General features: G+C 43.3%; 2 protein-coding genes and 1 long non-coding RNA gene across 3 annotated transcripts in view; 2 read left to right on the top strand and 1 right to left on the bottom strand.

The window, feature by feature from the left end:
* LOC308308325 overlaps nt 1–14403 on the bottom strand; it is an 839845-nt gene that overhangs the window by 562353 nt on the left and 263089 nt on the right. The window lies entirely within an intron of this gene.
* Nucleotides 181–2004, top strand: abca4a (ATP-binding cassette, sub-family A (ABC1), member 4a; the record flags this gene model as incomplete). The annotated part of the gene is made up of 3 exons (XM_080753478.1): nt 181–202; nt 1201–1342; nt 1872–2004. 3 exons carry the CDS (start codon nt 181–183, stop codon nt 2002–2004), a joined length of 297 nt encoding a protein of 98 aa, XP_080609604.1.
* On the top strand, nt 8848–9939 carry LOC308307748 (putative ATP-dependent RNA helicase ddx6; the record flags this gene model as incomplete). Its single annotated transcript, XM_080753024.1, has 1 exon — nt 8848–9939. The coding sequence occupies one exon, from the start codon at nt 8848–8850 to the stop codon at nt 9937–9939; it is 1092 nt and encodes a 363-aa protein (XP_080609150.1).

Consider the following 14403-nt stretch of genomic DNA (forward strand, 5'->3'; position numbering starts at 1 on the left):
GGTAAAATATATCCCAAAAGAATGCAATTTCTCTCACTCAACTGCTCATGAATACAGAACGTCCCATCATCTGTGTAATCAGATGACACATAATACTGTTATTGGTTCATACCAGGGTCATATTTCTCTAAATATATGTTTAGTAGAGAGGCAGCTGACAACATGCAGCATGCAGCATGCATGGCAGAGCTGATTGACTCTCGTGAGTTCCCTTGATGTTGGCTTGTTAGGCCTCCTGCTTGCAAACACAAGACTGACTGGGGCATAAGATATGGGTTAAATGTACAGTAGTGCCACAGACAAAGAACAAAGGTCATTATCGATATTTGTCAGGGCCAGCGGTCGCCTGTACTGTAGTGCATGAAAGACAGCTAATCAATACCAATCTTAGAGAGAGACATATTGTTTACTTGCACACGCACGCACACACACACGCGCAGACACGCACGCACGCACGCACGCACGCACGCACGCACGCACGCACGCACGCACGCACGCGCACAGTGACCTAGAACCAAGGTCCATGCAAACTGCCACCATTTTGAGTTCACTCATGTCCCATTTTGTTGACCACATCAAACCAGTCCGATCAAAGCAGAGAGATGAAAACCTGAAACTGTATCACAAGTTAATGTCAGGCCAACCTCCAGACCACCCATCAACTCTTCTCTAGTCCTTATCATGTCCACTGTGATAGTTAACACACTGTAAACAGTAGCGGAGTCATTCGCTGATAAAAGGCAGTTATAAAGATAAAGTTTTAGGGCTTTTTACATTCTCAGCCAAGAGGCAAACGATGGCGTGAATCCACTGGTAATAATGGTCCACATTTGCGTAACGTAGGAACATGGAGCCGGTGTTTGATTTATGTAGAAGCTGTTGTTGCCAAAGACATCTTGGACGTTATCGAGGTCATCTGGGACACTCATTTACAGCCCTCATCGTTGTCCAGTATTTGCTGTAGAGTGCATTGTACTAAAACTAACCAGCAATTATACTGAGACCAAGACAACACCCAAAGATGAAACTGAAGCATTCGAAATAGATGTATAACACAGATTGTAAAATGGATAACTCGCAGGCTAAAACAAGTCCCGTCCTGGCCCTGTGAATTTTGACCTGTATACTTTGCTGTAGAGTGCCACTGTAGAGTGGTTTCAGCTTTTCATTTTTCCCCCTCCTTTCTTTCTTTCTTTCTAGGCCATTTCCCCAACAAGGCCATGCCCTCGGCAGGCACGCTGCCATGGGTACAGGGCATCATCTGCAACGCCAACAACCCCTGCTTCCGCTACCCCACCCCGGGAGAGAGTCCTGGAGTGGTGGGAAACTTCAACGATTCAATGTGAGTGTCTGTTCCATCCTTCACATTAAACCCAGTGGTCTTACAGTAGAACTGAGCCAATTCATTTAGAGTTCATTGCATGGAATAAATGACAAAAGCAACAGATTTTGTATCAATTTATCTGATAAATGCATCAGGTATTTTATATGCTTTTGACACATTTCAGTTGCAGTTTGGAAAGTTGTTTAACCCTTTTAGGCCTAGAATTATTGAAGGCTTTAACTATTGAAAAATAGCTTAGAAAGATTCAAAACACACTTCGAAAACACGAATCGGTTCAAAATTCAAATTTTCACAATTTTTCAAAAATAGCAGATCTACAAGCTCGCAGCGCTGCACCGAGCTTGTATATCTGCTATTTTTCATTAGCTAAAGCATAAAATAATGATACACAATATAGTGTACCCGTTCTGAATGGCTTAAGGTACATCTGATCCTCATCACCTGATTTTCCCTCGTGGGATACTAAAGGTATCTATCACCCGCTCCCGGTGCTTTCGTTAATTGTCTTTTGTGTCGTCCCCATCAGCATCTCTCGTCTGTTCATCGATGTGAAGAAGATACTGCTGTACAGCCAGAACGACAAGAGCCTGGAGGGCTTCAACGGTCTGGTGAGGGCGCTGAGGAAACTGCAGAAGAACGCACCAGGTGAGAACGTTTGAACTGCTTATTGTTTGTTGTTTGTTCTCTTGTCTTGCGATTTGGTAGCAATTTGTTCATTCATTTATCCACTTCATTTATTCCATAAGACAGTAAGACCTTTTAATTGCATGTTCACAAGTACAGTTAAGCTGTACTAATATAGTTCAAAGCCCTGCTTTCGTGTGGTGTCATTAATTTGGCATCAATTGTATTCAACATTTTGTGTTTGTTGAGCATACACAATCTTTATTTGGGGGATGATTCTGATATCAGCTTCCAATATGAACTCATTTGAATTGATAATCTTGTAATCTCCAAACGCAAACAACACACATTTGGGATCATTTATACCAGCTCAGTGTGGCCTTGGTCATTTGAAGTGTCCGCACAGAGACTAGGAGGTCGGAGTTCGACCATAAAAATGATACCCAGTGCCTCCCTATTTGGCACTCAGCATCAAGGGTTGATCCCTGTGACATACTAGCTTCATGTCATCATGACCAGGGGCTGTGTTTATTTGTACATCAAGCTGCCTTGTGCTGCAGAAACGGGAGATGGGTTTGGGAACTGTTTTGGTCCCCAAGGCTACTTCCCTCCTTATACTTACTTTGTCTTCTTTACAAACAGTCAGAAATGGTATGATGCTAGTTTGACCTTTATACACTATTGCTTTAAGACATTGTGCAGCGCAGCCAGACTTGCACCACGGGATGTAATTCATCTTGACAAAGTTTATGGGAGGACGCGAATCTGCGATCGTGCAAATGCAACTCATGCCCACTGGCACGCACGCACGCACGCACGCACGCACGCACGCATGCACACACACACATGCACACGCGCGCATGCGCGCGCACACACACACACGCACACCCCAGCTTTATACTATTTGTGGGTCATCTCTAAAATGTGCTGGCTCTTCCGAGGTGGGCAGGCAGAACTTGATATCATCATAGATGGATATCGTCTCCTCAAATATAGCCAGGGACCAAATGGACCCTTATGTGTCTGTAACTCAGAGAGCGTACAACCGGAACAGGTCCATTTGGTTCCAGTTGTACCTCAGAGTTAAATGGACACTGATGATCCTACAGTGTAGATTGGGGGGTCTCGTAGGTCAAAATTATATCAAATTTGGGTCTGCGGCCCCTCATGCATTTCAAACCGGTGGTCCTTGAAATGTGAAATGTTTGAGAATCCCTGCTAGAGCCATACAAATCCTCCTTATCCTCCACCTTATTGGTGGGTCCCTGGCATATCTTTCCAAATGCGGGTCAACATGTGTCAATGTTGGGGTCCTTGGCATGAAAACCTTTTGAGACCCACACTGGTACATAGAGCTTCAGTAGACATAAGACCCCTGCAGCTTCAGTGGGTGTCTGAAGGCTAAACATGGACTGCAGACACGGAGGGAGTGACCCCTGCCTTCCTTATCGCTCACTGGCAGGCAGGCAGCCCTGGGCTGACTGCCCTGCATCTGATATGTGCCTCTCTCTTTCTGTCTCTGTCTCTCTGTCTCTGTCTCTCTGTCTCTCTCTCACGTGTGTGCGTACCACCCTGAGCAACAGGATACAGATCTCAACGACCGGGCATTTAAACTAGGCTGGTCTTTGTTTGTCTTTGTGTTTGTGTGTGCCGTGTGTGTGTGTGTGCACGTGAGTGTGTGTGTGTGTGTGTGTGTGTGTGTGTGTGTGTGTGTGTGTGTGTGTGTGTGTGTGTGTGTGTGTGTGTGTGCGTGCGTGCGTGCGTGCGTGCGTGCGTGCGTGCGTGCGTGCGTGCGTGTGTGTGCACTCTGCGGCTGGAATTTTGCTACTTCCTGTTTACACTATCAGGTCACATACCCAAGCATTCTCAGATTACAGATAACTGTACACCGCCAGCTGTGGAATATATATACTATTGACTTAATGCCAGATTTACACTTGTCATCTGTTGCGAGCTTGTAGATCAGCTGTTTTCGGTGTGCAACCGTACTTAGTCTTGAGGCTGCTAGAACCAACCTTCAAACACCACAGTGCACTGTGGTGCTCAGCTTCACGTCGCCATCATGTCACAACATCCAAAACGAGTCACACACATGGATGGACTCGCATTTTGGACTTGTACGTTGGACGTGATTTAGACCAGTGGTTCTCAACCTTTTCAGGCCGCGACCCCCCAAATAATCGTATTTTCACTGGGGACCCCCCCACCCTAACGAGCAGCACTAAAGAGTCAAGGCATTCGATTTTGTATAACACGGTTCTATTGTGAAAATAGCAGATCTACATGCTCACAACGCAGCAGCTATTTTCACAATTTCTGCCTCTAATATTTGACAATTTGGCCAATGTTTAACTTGTCATTTTAGAGGTATTAACTCACCCACTGCTTATGACTAGTTTGACGAGTTATAGTTATGTGTCCACTCTGCTTATGACGAATATGACGAGTTATGAAAATGCTGCAATAACTATAAAACAAAAAAGTATGATCGCCGATTTGCCATCCATAGCGCTCTATGGACGGGCCCTATTCACAAAAAAACGGATCCAGATCTTCCAAAACGGAACTGGGGGGGCGGGACAACGACGCCTGTATCCTGTCTGCCGAAATGTCATCCGGTTCAATGTTACACAACACCAGCGTGGCGCTGAATAGGTTTCGCTATTGGGCAATCACTCTTGGTTGTGTTTGTTCCTTACCATGACTGGATCGTATTGAGAATGCAATCGGTGAACCATCGCGCAATGGATTCGCGCGCGCGCCCACGTTAAAGGTAGGCAAAATCCTGGCAGTGTGGACCATTAGAAGGGGTCTTAAAAAAGCAGTGGGTGAGTAAAGTCCTTAAATTGTCACATTTAGAAATGTGCAGATACCCTCTATACACTTAAACTTTATGTTGGTTTGTTTACAGTTGAGTGAGAAAACAATGTTGCACATTAAGTTAATCATCTGGGGACCCTCCAAAATAATTTGGAGGGTCCCCTGGGGGTCCCGACCCAAAGGTTGAGAACCACTGATTTAGACGAAGGGCCGAAAAATCGGGCTGTCTTGTTTTGCCACTCAAGCCTCAAGCACAAGCACCAGAAAACAAAGTGTGCGAATGTACAATAAAAAAATAAAACTAAAATTTCCACCCGACAACAACGAAATATAGGCCTAATTCATGTAATTGGCCCACTGGCTTGTCACTTGTCATGATCTGAAATGGCAAATCTTTGATTAGCAGCAGCGCTATAGAGAGATCTCTCTCTATAGCACGCAATGAGGGCCTCTCCAACTCTTTTTCCTAGGCTGAATCAGGGGCCCAGTATGTCCCTGCTCCCAAGCAACAAACGCCTGAGATGGGGCTCTCGGCTTCCTACATTTTTTTCGAGGCCTTAATGTGGACATGGCTAGAAAACAAAAACAACAATAGAAAGAGTAAGCCAATAAGTCCTCCAAGTCCTCAAAGAAAAACAAAAGCCCCCCCCCCCCCCCCCCCCAAAAAATAAATAAATATATATATATATATATACATCTTAAAAGGCAGCACTATCTTAATGGTTTTGCAGGAAATTAATTTAACTTGACTTCAATTAATTATTAATAATTATGTACCATTTGAGTACATACCTGCATTCCATATTCCATCCGTATACTGAAATTGTTTAAATGATTATCATGTAACGGTGAAAAGGTCTGCCATATGGATCCATAATTATAACAATGCAATATCTTTGATATGTGAGTGACACAGTACTCACATTTATATCTATATAACTAGTCTGTGTTGACCCTATAGTAAGGGGTCGTGTCTATCAAATTCATGCAGTTTTAAAACAATTTAGCATGACTTTATCAAAAGTCAGTAAGCCCCCCTGGGGGGAAAATGCTGCCCACCCCTGCAATAAGTGTTTAAGGTACAGTATATGACGTTGCACATTTGATTGATCCTGTTGCCTTGCACATCTGCACATTTTCACTTTGACTGCTTTGATCAGAAATTGATTGCACACAGAAACACTTTACTGTGTCTAAGTTACTAAGACAAGTTCCTAAGTATTAGTGTGCTAATCCTATCATTCTTATTATTGTCATTCCATGCTATCTTTATTTTCTTTCTTATAGGCCTATATATATTTTTGAGCGGTGGAGCCGCTCCTCCAGCTCCGAGTGGGTATGTCCGTATGTGGCTGCTATGTGGCTGGCTGGTTGGCTATGTCCGTATCATGGCAATACCGACTGCTGACCACACACACACGCACGCACACACACACACACACACGTTAAGGGAGGATCGCTGTTGAGCAGGCCAGGCACACTCACACGTGACACACAGTCTCCACCGCCCCAACAACATTTCGCTGCTTGTAATGTAGGCCTACCTGTATAAGTCAGGTACAAGTGACAAAAAACAACCACTTGGTGAATCTTGTATAAACCATTGCATGACAGTGTCGTGTTGTGTAGTTTGTTGAACTGAACATCAGTTCTACTTGGTACTGTAAGTGACACTATCCTACTTACTATAGAGTATAAAGGGTTAATGCTGTACCCACAAAACTGGTTCCAAAATGTTGCTGGAGGTAACATCGGTCATTATGCATTCATTGTCTGTGCTGAATCTCCGGTTTGGCAAGCTGAAGAACGCTGGCTGCATTTAAGTCACTTGTTAACCACTTAACACCCTGGCCTTCCAGTTTTGGGCATGTCATTATAAGCCCAAAACGGGGGGGGGGGGGGGGGGGGGGGGGGTGATTCTGACACTGTTTGTCAAGTCTGTTCAGTTGACTGACCAGATGTTGCTCCTTTTGTTAAGGACACAGCAAGAATGTAAGGTCTAAGTCTACACGTCTAGAGGCATATCACAAATTGTAAGAAGGAGCTCACTGTAGGTAGGAGCACACTGCCTCCAATTAATTTCTTTTCCCTCATTGATTGATTGATTGAAGACTTTATTAGAAGTTTGCATAGGAAAAGGTACAGTTTCATGACGGTACAGTTCACTGGTACAAGGTCTACTAAAAGGAGATCCACGAAAAGACTTATTTCCACAGGAAACCATTAAAGTATCTCATATAACATTGAATGACAGACGAATAGAACACAGTATGCAGTAGATAAGGAAGATAAAAAGAAAGAACAAAAAAAAGAAAACAGTAAGTCTAAACAAACAGAAAGTATATACCAAGAAGAGAAAGTATATAAAAAGATGAAATATTTTACTTTTTATAATGGAAGTCAATGGAGCTCTGATTGTGTTGAAATACAAAACGACACCACATTTGGAGTCATACTTCATGGTCGACTGACCTCATATAGGCATTTTATCTTATCAATATTGTGGACATTGTTAGCACTGCCACACTACTAGCTGCACATAATTATATAAGCATGTGACAAATAAACTTCTTGAATTGTATTCACTTGTCCTCCTCCTTAATCTCATTTATGCTTGTTTACATTACTAAACAACAGGAAATGTAATTTACTGTATTAACTGTCATGAACCCATCAACAAATAAATAGGCCTACACTATACAGAGGGTGGGTATGATTTCAGCCCAATCTAAGCCCCTTTGACCTCCATTTATATGATTATATGATGTATGTGTAGTGATGCGCGGAAGCAGGGATTGAACCCAGGGCTCCCACTCGCCAGTCCAACGCACAACCAGTCGTGCTAATAGGGCTGAGCCCTAGTGGCACGACTGGTTGTGTCTTGGACTGGCGAGTGGGAGTCCCGGGTTCAATCCCCGCTTCCGTGCATCACTACAATCTGGCGTTGTCGGCAGGATGAGGAACGTGATATCCTCGCGTGAGGGACAGGGCCACGTCGTGTGCGGCGGTCCGCGGCGTGAAGCGCGAGGGCGCGCTCCAAAGATCAGGGGGGTGATTGTAGCCCCCTCGGACATTTGGGTCTCACCCCACAGGTGATTGTAGCCCCCACAGTTAGTACCAGCCATGAACCAGCGACAACAGCCCTGCTAATCGGGCTCGGCCCTATTAGCACGACTGGTTGTGCGTTGGACTGGCGAGTAAGAGTCCCAGGTTCAATCCCCGCTTCCGCGTATCACTACATAATATGCAATGTATTGTGTGCTGGACTCTTGGAAGAGTAGCCGATGGCTAAAAGAGATCCAAATAAAAATCAAATCATATTTGTGCCGTCAAATACAACTATATATAAAACAGATGAAGAACATGTGGAAGTATTAACTTGGACTATTGCCCAGTAATGCATTAACCACTCTCAGACACAGACATGGGCGAAAACATAAGATTTGCCTTGGTGTGGAAGAGATTTCCCTTCAGCTGGTTTGACCTTTAGTGACATCAGCAATGATGTCAACAAGTGACGTCATGGATGATATAGTCTTAAGTTAAGGTTTTGTTCCACAGACCTTTGTAGTCAGCTAAAGGAAGAGACATTCACCTTGGTAAACACAAAGTAAAATACCAGCAGTCAGAGGGTGGAAAAGCAACAAACTTGGATACTATTAGCTAAATAAACACAATTCCCAAGGACTGGACCACTTTTAATTGGACACTGTAGAAACCTCTCTGTAAATATGCAGAGCACAGCCAGAACAGAGAACCCAGTGAATTGGAGCGTGTCCAATCAGAATGGTCAGTTTGCCATTAAGCCTGTTGGAGTACTAGGCAGAGATGGAGGAGGAGGCCCACAACACCAGCAACTACAACAAATAAAGGGCTCCAGCATAATCAACAATGGTAACTGCCAGCCAGCCCCCACAGCTAACACTGTCATCAAGCCTAGAGATGACTGGAAGAAACATTTGAAACTCCGCCCAAAGGACACAAGAATTAAAACTTCGGATGTGACTGCGACTAAAGGCAGTGAATTTGAAGATTTCTGCTTAAAGAGGGAGCTTCTTATGGGAATCTTTGAGATGGGCTGGGAAGAACCATCCCCAATCCAGGAGGAGAGCATTCCCATTGTACTGTCAGGAAGGGACATCTTGGCCAGAGCCAAGAATGGCACAGGAAAGAGCGGAGCCTACCTTATTCCCTTGCTTGAACACATTGACCTGAAGAAAGACTGCATACAGGCTCTGGTCATTGTGCCTACCAGAGAACTGGCTCTGCAGGTGAGCCAAATCTGTATCCAGGTCAGCAAACATATGGGTGGGGTGAAGGTCATGGCAACCACAGGTGGAACCAACCTACGTGATGACATTATGAGACTTGACAAAACCATACATGTGGTCATCGCCACCCCTGGGAGGATTTTAGACCTGATCAAGAAGGGAGTGGCCAAAGTCAACCAGGTCCAAATGATCATCTTGGATGAGGCAGACAAGCTCCTGTCTCAGGACTTTGTGGCGATGATGGAGGACATGTTGCGCTTCCTGCCTAAACAGAGGCAGATTCTGCTTTACTCTGCAACTTTCCCCATCAATGTGCAGAGGTTCATGAATTCTCATTTGCATAAACCCTATGAGATTAACCTGATGGAGGAGCTTACCCTTAAAGGGATAACTCAATATTACGTCTACATGACTGAAAAGCAAAAGGTTCATTGCCTTAACACCTTGTTCGCCAAGCTCCAGATAAACCAGTCCATTATCTTCTGCAACTCCTCTCACAGAGTAGAGCTCTTGGCCAAGAAGATCTCCCAGCTGGGCTACTCGTGTTACTACATTCATTCAAAAATGAGACAGGAGCACCGCAACCGAGTGTTCCATGACTTCCGAAATGGCCGGTGCCGGAATCTTGTCTGTACTGACCTCTTCACAAGAGGAATCGACATTCAATCTGTCAACGTTGTCATTAACTTTGACTTTCCCAAGCTGGGGGAAACGTACCTTCATCGCATCGGCCGATCTGGCCGTTTCGGACATTTGGGTCTTGCCATCAACCTGATCACTTATAACGACCGCTTCAACCTCAAGGGTATTGAGGAGCAGCTAGGAACAGCCATCGAATCCATCCCCCGCATCATTGACAAGAGTTTATATGTGGCATAGTACCTGAGCAGATCAGAAATATTTACTTTAATTAAAATGTTATTTTAATGGATGTCAATGGCAGTCTGATCAGGCTGAAACGGTAGTGAAACTGTACCCAAATATAGAGTCATATGTCGTAGATAAATCATAGATGATCGGTATCATCAAAGACTAGCCACATGAAGTCCAAGATCAACATTGGTATCATGTCTTTATTAGACCCTGTCTCGTTAATGAATAGTATTCTGTAGCTTCCATATGTCAACCTGTTTGTTTTTGACCACAAGGAATGCATACCGGTATTCTGTGGGCTGTTTTGCTGCACTAATTGTACATCCTGAAGACATCACTCAGCACTCGGAGTGAAGGGAAGCAGCGGAACAAGTTAAACATTCCTGAGAAGAACTCTGCTGCCCATCCCACCTTGACTCAAGCCTGATCACAAGGATTGCTGTCTTGGTCCTTCCTGTAATGTGACGTAAAAAAAGATGGGGTCTAACAACAGCTACCATGTGGATTATCTCAGACTTGTGAGCCTTTTGTGACATCAGTCAGGTACCTATGACCTCCATGACATTATTTCTCCATCATTAATTAAAAAAAAAACTTTTTTTTTGCCATGCCACTCCTCCCACAGTTTTGGTGGCACACTGGGCCATATATGTCAAATCGCCCGGCTTCATCGGGAATCCATTCCTTGCATTTTGCTAAGAGATACGTTATATTGTTTAATTTGTATAATTGTATTCGTGAATTAATCTTCTTCATTGACTTTAATTAAAAATGTAACTATCCCCAAATATGAAGATGACTGACATGTCCAACATCATAGACCACATGAGATTTACACAGTTGTCCATATATGGGCATTCCAAGATACAGGCTTAATATTGATGATATCAGCAATCTCCATAAATGGGCATGAAAGGGACAACAAGGACTGACAGATCTCCATATATGGCCATTATCGAATTACATTTCACTACTTTATAGACATTAATCTGCTAGTTGTGTGGCCAAGACACACCTTTATGCCTTGTATAAACTATACTATTATTTCCTTAAAGATAGCTAGAAACATTGGTCTGTGAATTATTATTATATTATATTTAAATATATATTTCCCCTCTATGCTTTTAATGATTATTAATGAATAATAAATATGTCGAGATTGAGATTGCCTCTGGAAACAGCAGACCCCACTGGCACCAAACTGGACCCCATGGCGCTGATATCGATCAGATTGAGTTGAATAATCTGTTAACTTCCTCCCTTTTTTTTCTTTTTTTTTCATTTCACAAATCTTTATTTATAACAATTATGACATACAATACTATACAAACACACAAAGACGTTATGATTACAACAACATCAGAGCCAGGGGGATTTACTAACAGAAAACATTAAAGATTGAACACAAAAGGACAGTTCTTGCAGTCATAAATAGTTTTTGCCGCAAACACAATGAAAGAAGGTTTGGAATTAGAACTGTCGAGGTGCCAACTTGCGCCTAGCAGAGTGCGCCGTGAGGTGTGCTCACCACTGGCATCACCACTGGCGATGCCAGTGATGATGGTCCCTCATTGGCTCTAAGTGATGACGTTGCCAGACATGCTGGTCCCTGATTGGGCTACGGGCTTAAACACACACAGCTACCTATACCTACCTACCCAGTCAGTACCCACAGATATAAAAAGCTAGATATCTCATCCGCCCCTGCAGTTCATTGGTGCGACTGTTAAAACAGGACTGGCGGAAGTGATGTAAGGCACTCTGCCACTCAAAGTGACAACTGACCAATCACAGCGTGTTTTTTACTTACTCTTTAATGGTGACGTCACCGAGAAGGCTGCTTCCTGATTGATTAAACTATGGTTTTGGGGGTATTTTTTTCCCTTTATAATAAGTGAATGGGCCCCAAACTTTTACCCCCTGTAAAAAAAATAAAAAAATATGCTGACAGGCGGTCAGCCAGTGGTTCGATGAATGTACACTGCTCAAAAAAATAAAGGGAACAGCCCAGTCCATGTGTACTCTGGCAAATGTCAATCGGGCTGCACGGTGTTGGGCTGTGAGCACAGGCCCCACTTGTGGACGTCGGGCCCTCATACCACCATCATGGAGTCTGTTTCTCACAGTTTGAGCAGAAACATTCACACTAGTGGCCTGCTGAAGGTCGTTTTGTAGGGCTCTGGCAGTGCTCCTGCCAACCCTGCGGCTGGGTTGTTGTCCTCCTACGGCCCCCTCCACGTCTCCTGGTGTACTGGCCTGTCTCCTGGTATCGCCTCCATGCTCTGGACACTGTGCTGGGAGACACAGCAAACCTTCTTGCCACAGTGCGCATTGATGTGCCATCCTGGATGAGCAGCACTACCTGAGCAACTTCTGTGGGTTGCAGATACCGCCTCATGCTACCTCTAGTGGTCAGGGCACTGGCAAAATCCAAAACTAACCAAAAATCTGCCAGAAAGGATGAGGACAGGCAAATGGTCTGTGGCCACCACCTGCAAAACCATTCCTTTTTTAGGGGTTGTCTTGCAAATTGCCTCATTTTCACCTGTTGTCTTTTTCATTTGCACAACAGCAGATGAAACTGATTCATAATCAGTGTTGCTTCCTAACTGGCCAGGTTGATATCCCAAAAGTGTGTGACTTGGAGTTACATTGCAATGATTATGCGTTCCCTTTATTTTTTTGAGCAGTGTATATAGACATAGACAACATTTTACACCAATAAAAAAATATATATACCAAGTTTCATACTTAAGCCAAAAAAGGCCTGTTGGCTATAGTGTGGCCTGGGTACATTTCCAAAATAAGTGCAGCATTATCTTTGGGTACATTTCACATGTCTTTCTTGAACTTATTAGTAGTAACTTTATTACTATTTACAGTAACACTATTAGCCCCCATAAGTCACGTCTGCCCATGAAAGATTGGGAATGGGCTTATTTTGTCTAAAAAGACATTTAGCCACTTGTACGTATGCCCCAAAACACTGAAATCCAAATCGTTAAAATCGCTAAAGCAATAGAAAGCAGTAAATGAAAACATTTTAAAACACATATTTTCTTTTATATAATTACAATCTAAAGTGTGAACCCCTGTTGTAAAAAAGAAAAACAAACTTGTGGGATAATGCCTACAGGACTAATATGATGGTGTACTAAGTGACAGGCAGACACTACCACCTGAGGTTTCCACAGGGCCAAGTAATGGTGTGTCATCTACTATCTCTTTAAGGCGAATCAAAATTCCAGAAGTGAAAGCACCGCCCATTGCATGCTCCTTACAGGAATAACAGGAATGCCAAAAGTACTAAATAGTCAGAGTAACTTTAAGGCCAAAGTACAAAGTTAAGGCGCTCATTACCAGCATCGAGTAATTGATTTACAAGGTACACGATTATTATTATTTTTTTAACGTAAGTATTCATAATAACAGAGTTCCTTATTCTTCCATATAAATTTGAATCAGTTCACTTCCTCTGATGCTGGATTTGATTGATTGATTGATTGATTGATTGATTGATTGATTGATTTAGAATACATAAACACATGCATAGTTCTTTCCATGGGAAAGTTGACAGATAGTTGTTGTGCTGGTGAGGTAAGAAACCCTACAGGGGACTTATAAGAACCTCACCGTTTACATTTAGGCTACATACAATTTTAATGTATTAATATGAAAAACAAAAACAACGAATAAATACATAAATAAACTAGAACTGCACTCTGTCGAGGTGCCAACTTGCGCCTTACGTACAAGCAGGCCACACATGGCCTACCTGTGCGCAAGCAGAGCACGCCACGAGGTGTGCGCTGCTGGCCTCATTGGATGTTATTGAAGACATTACCAAGAACGCTCTTGTATACCAAACACCGCTGACATCACCAGTGGCATCACTAGGAATGCTGGTCCCTCATTGGCTGTTAATGATGAGACACCGACATACATACCTACATACATACATTCCCAGAACCCCTCCGTTTCTTCAAAAAAGGGGGACATCTGCATACCCAGCCAGTACTTGTGTGCTTTGCTTGCGCAAGTAATAAATAAATAAATAAATAAAAGCAGATGATAAACTTAAAGAAAATAGGACAACACAAATTCTAAAAGTACATACTGAGCAGAAAAGAGAAAACAAAAACTATGTTTTACACAAAGCAAAGACAATGCTACTACTCTTGTGAAATAAAATTGAAATCTTTAAATTGAGAGGTTTTAGAATATCCACGGGACAATATTACCGACATCTAGCATCTAGTAATTACCCACTCCATTTTTCTCCATTTATGTATTAAACTTTAGCCAGATAGGGTGGTATAGCTGCTAGATGGAAATGGGCATTCCATAAGGAGACACCTTTATATTTGATGGAGAACTGCCCCCTGGTGGTCTTACACCGCCATGGAGGAAGTGAAGGGCTTGAACACTTGCTTGGCCTCCTCCACTGGCAACAGCCTACCTGTATATTAA

Source organism: Nannobrachium achirus (genome assembly GCF_963921795.1).
Source record: "Nannobrachium achirus genome assembly, chromosome: 22".
NCBI classification, from domain to species: Eukaryota; Metazoa; Chordata; class Actinopteri; order Myctophiformes; family Myctophidae; genus Nannobrachium; species Nannobrachium achirus.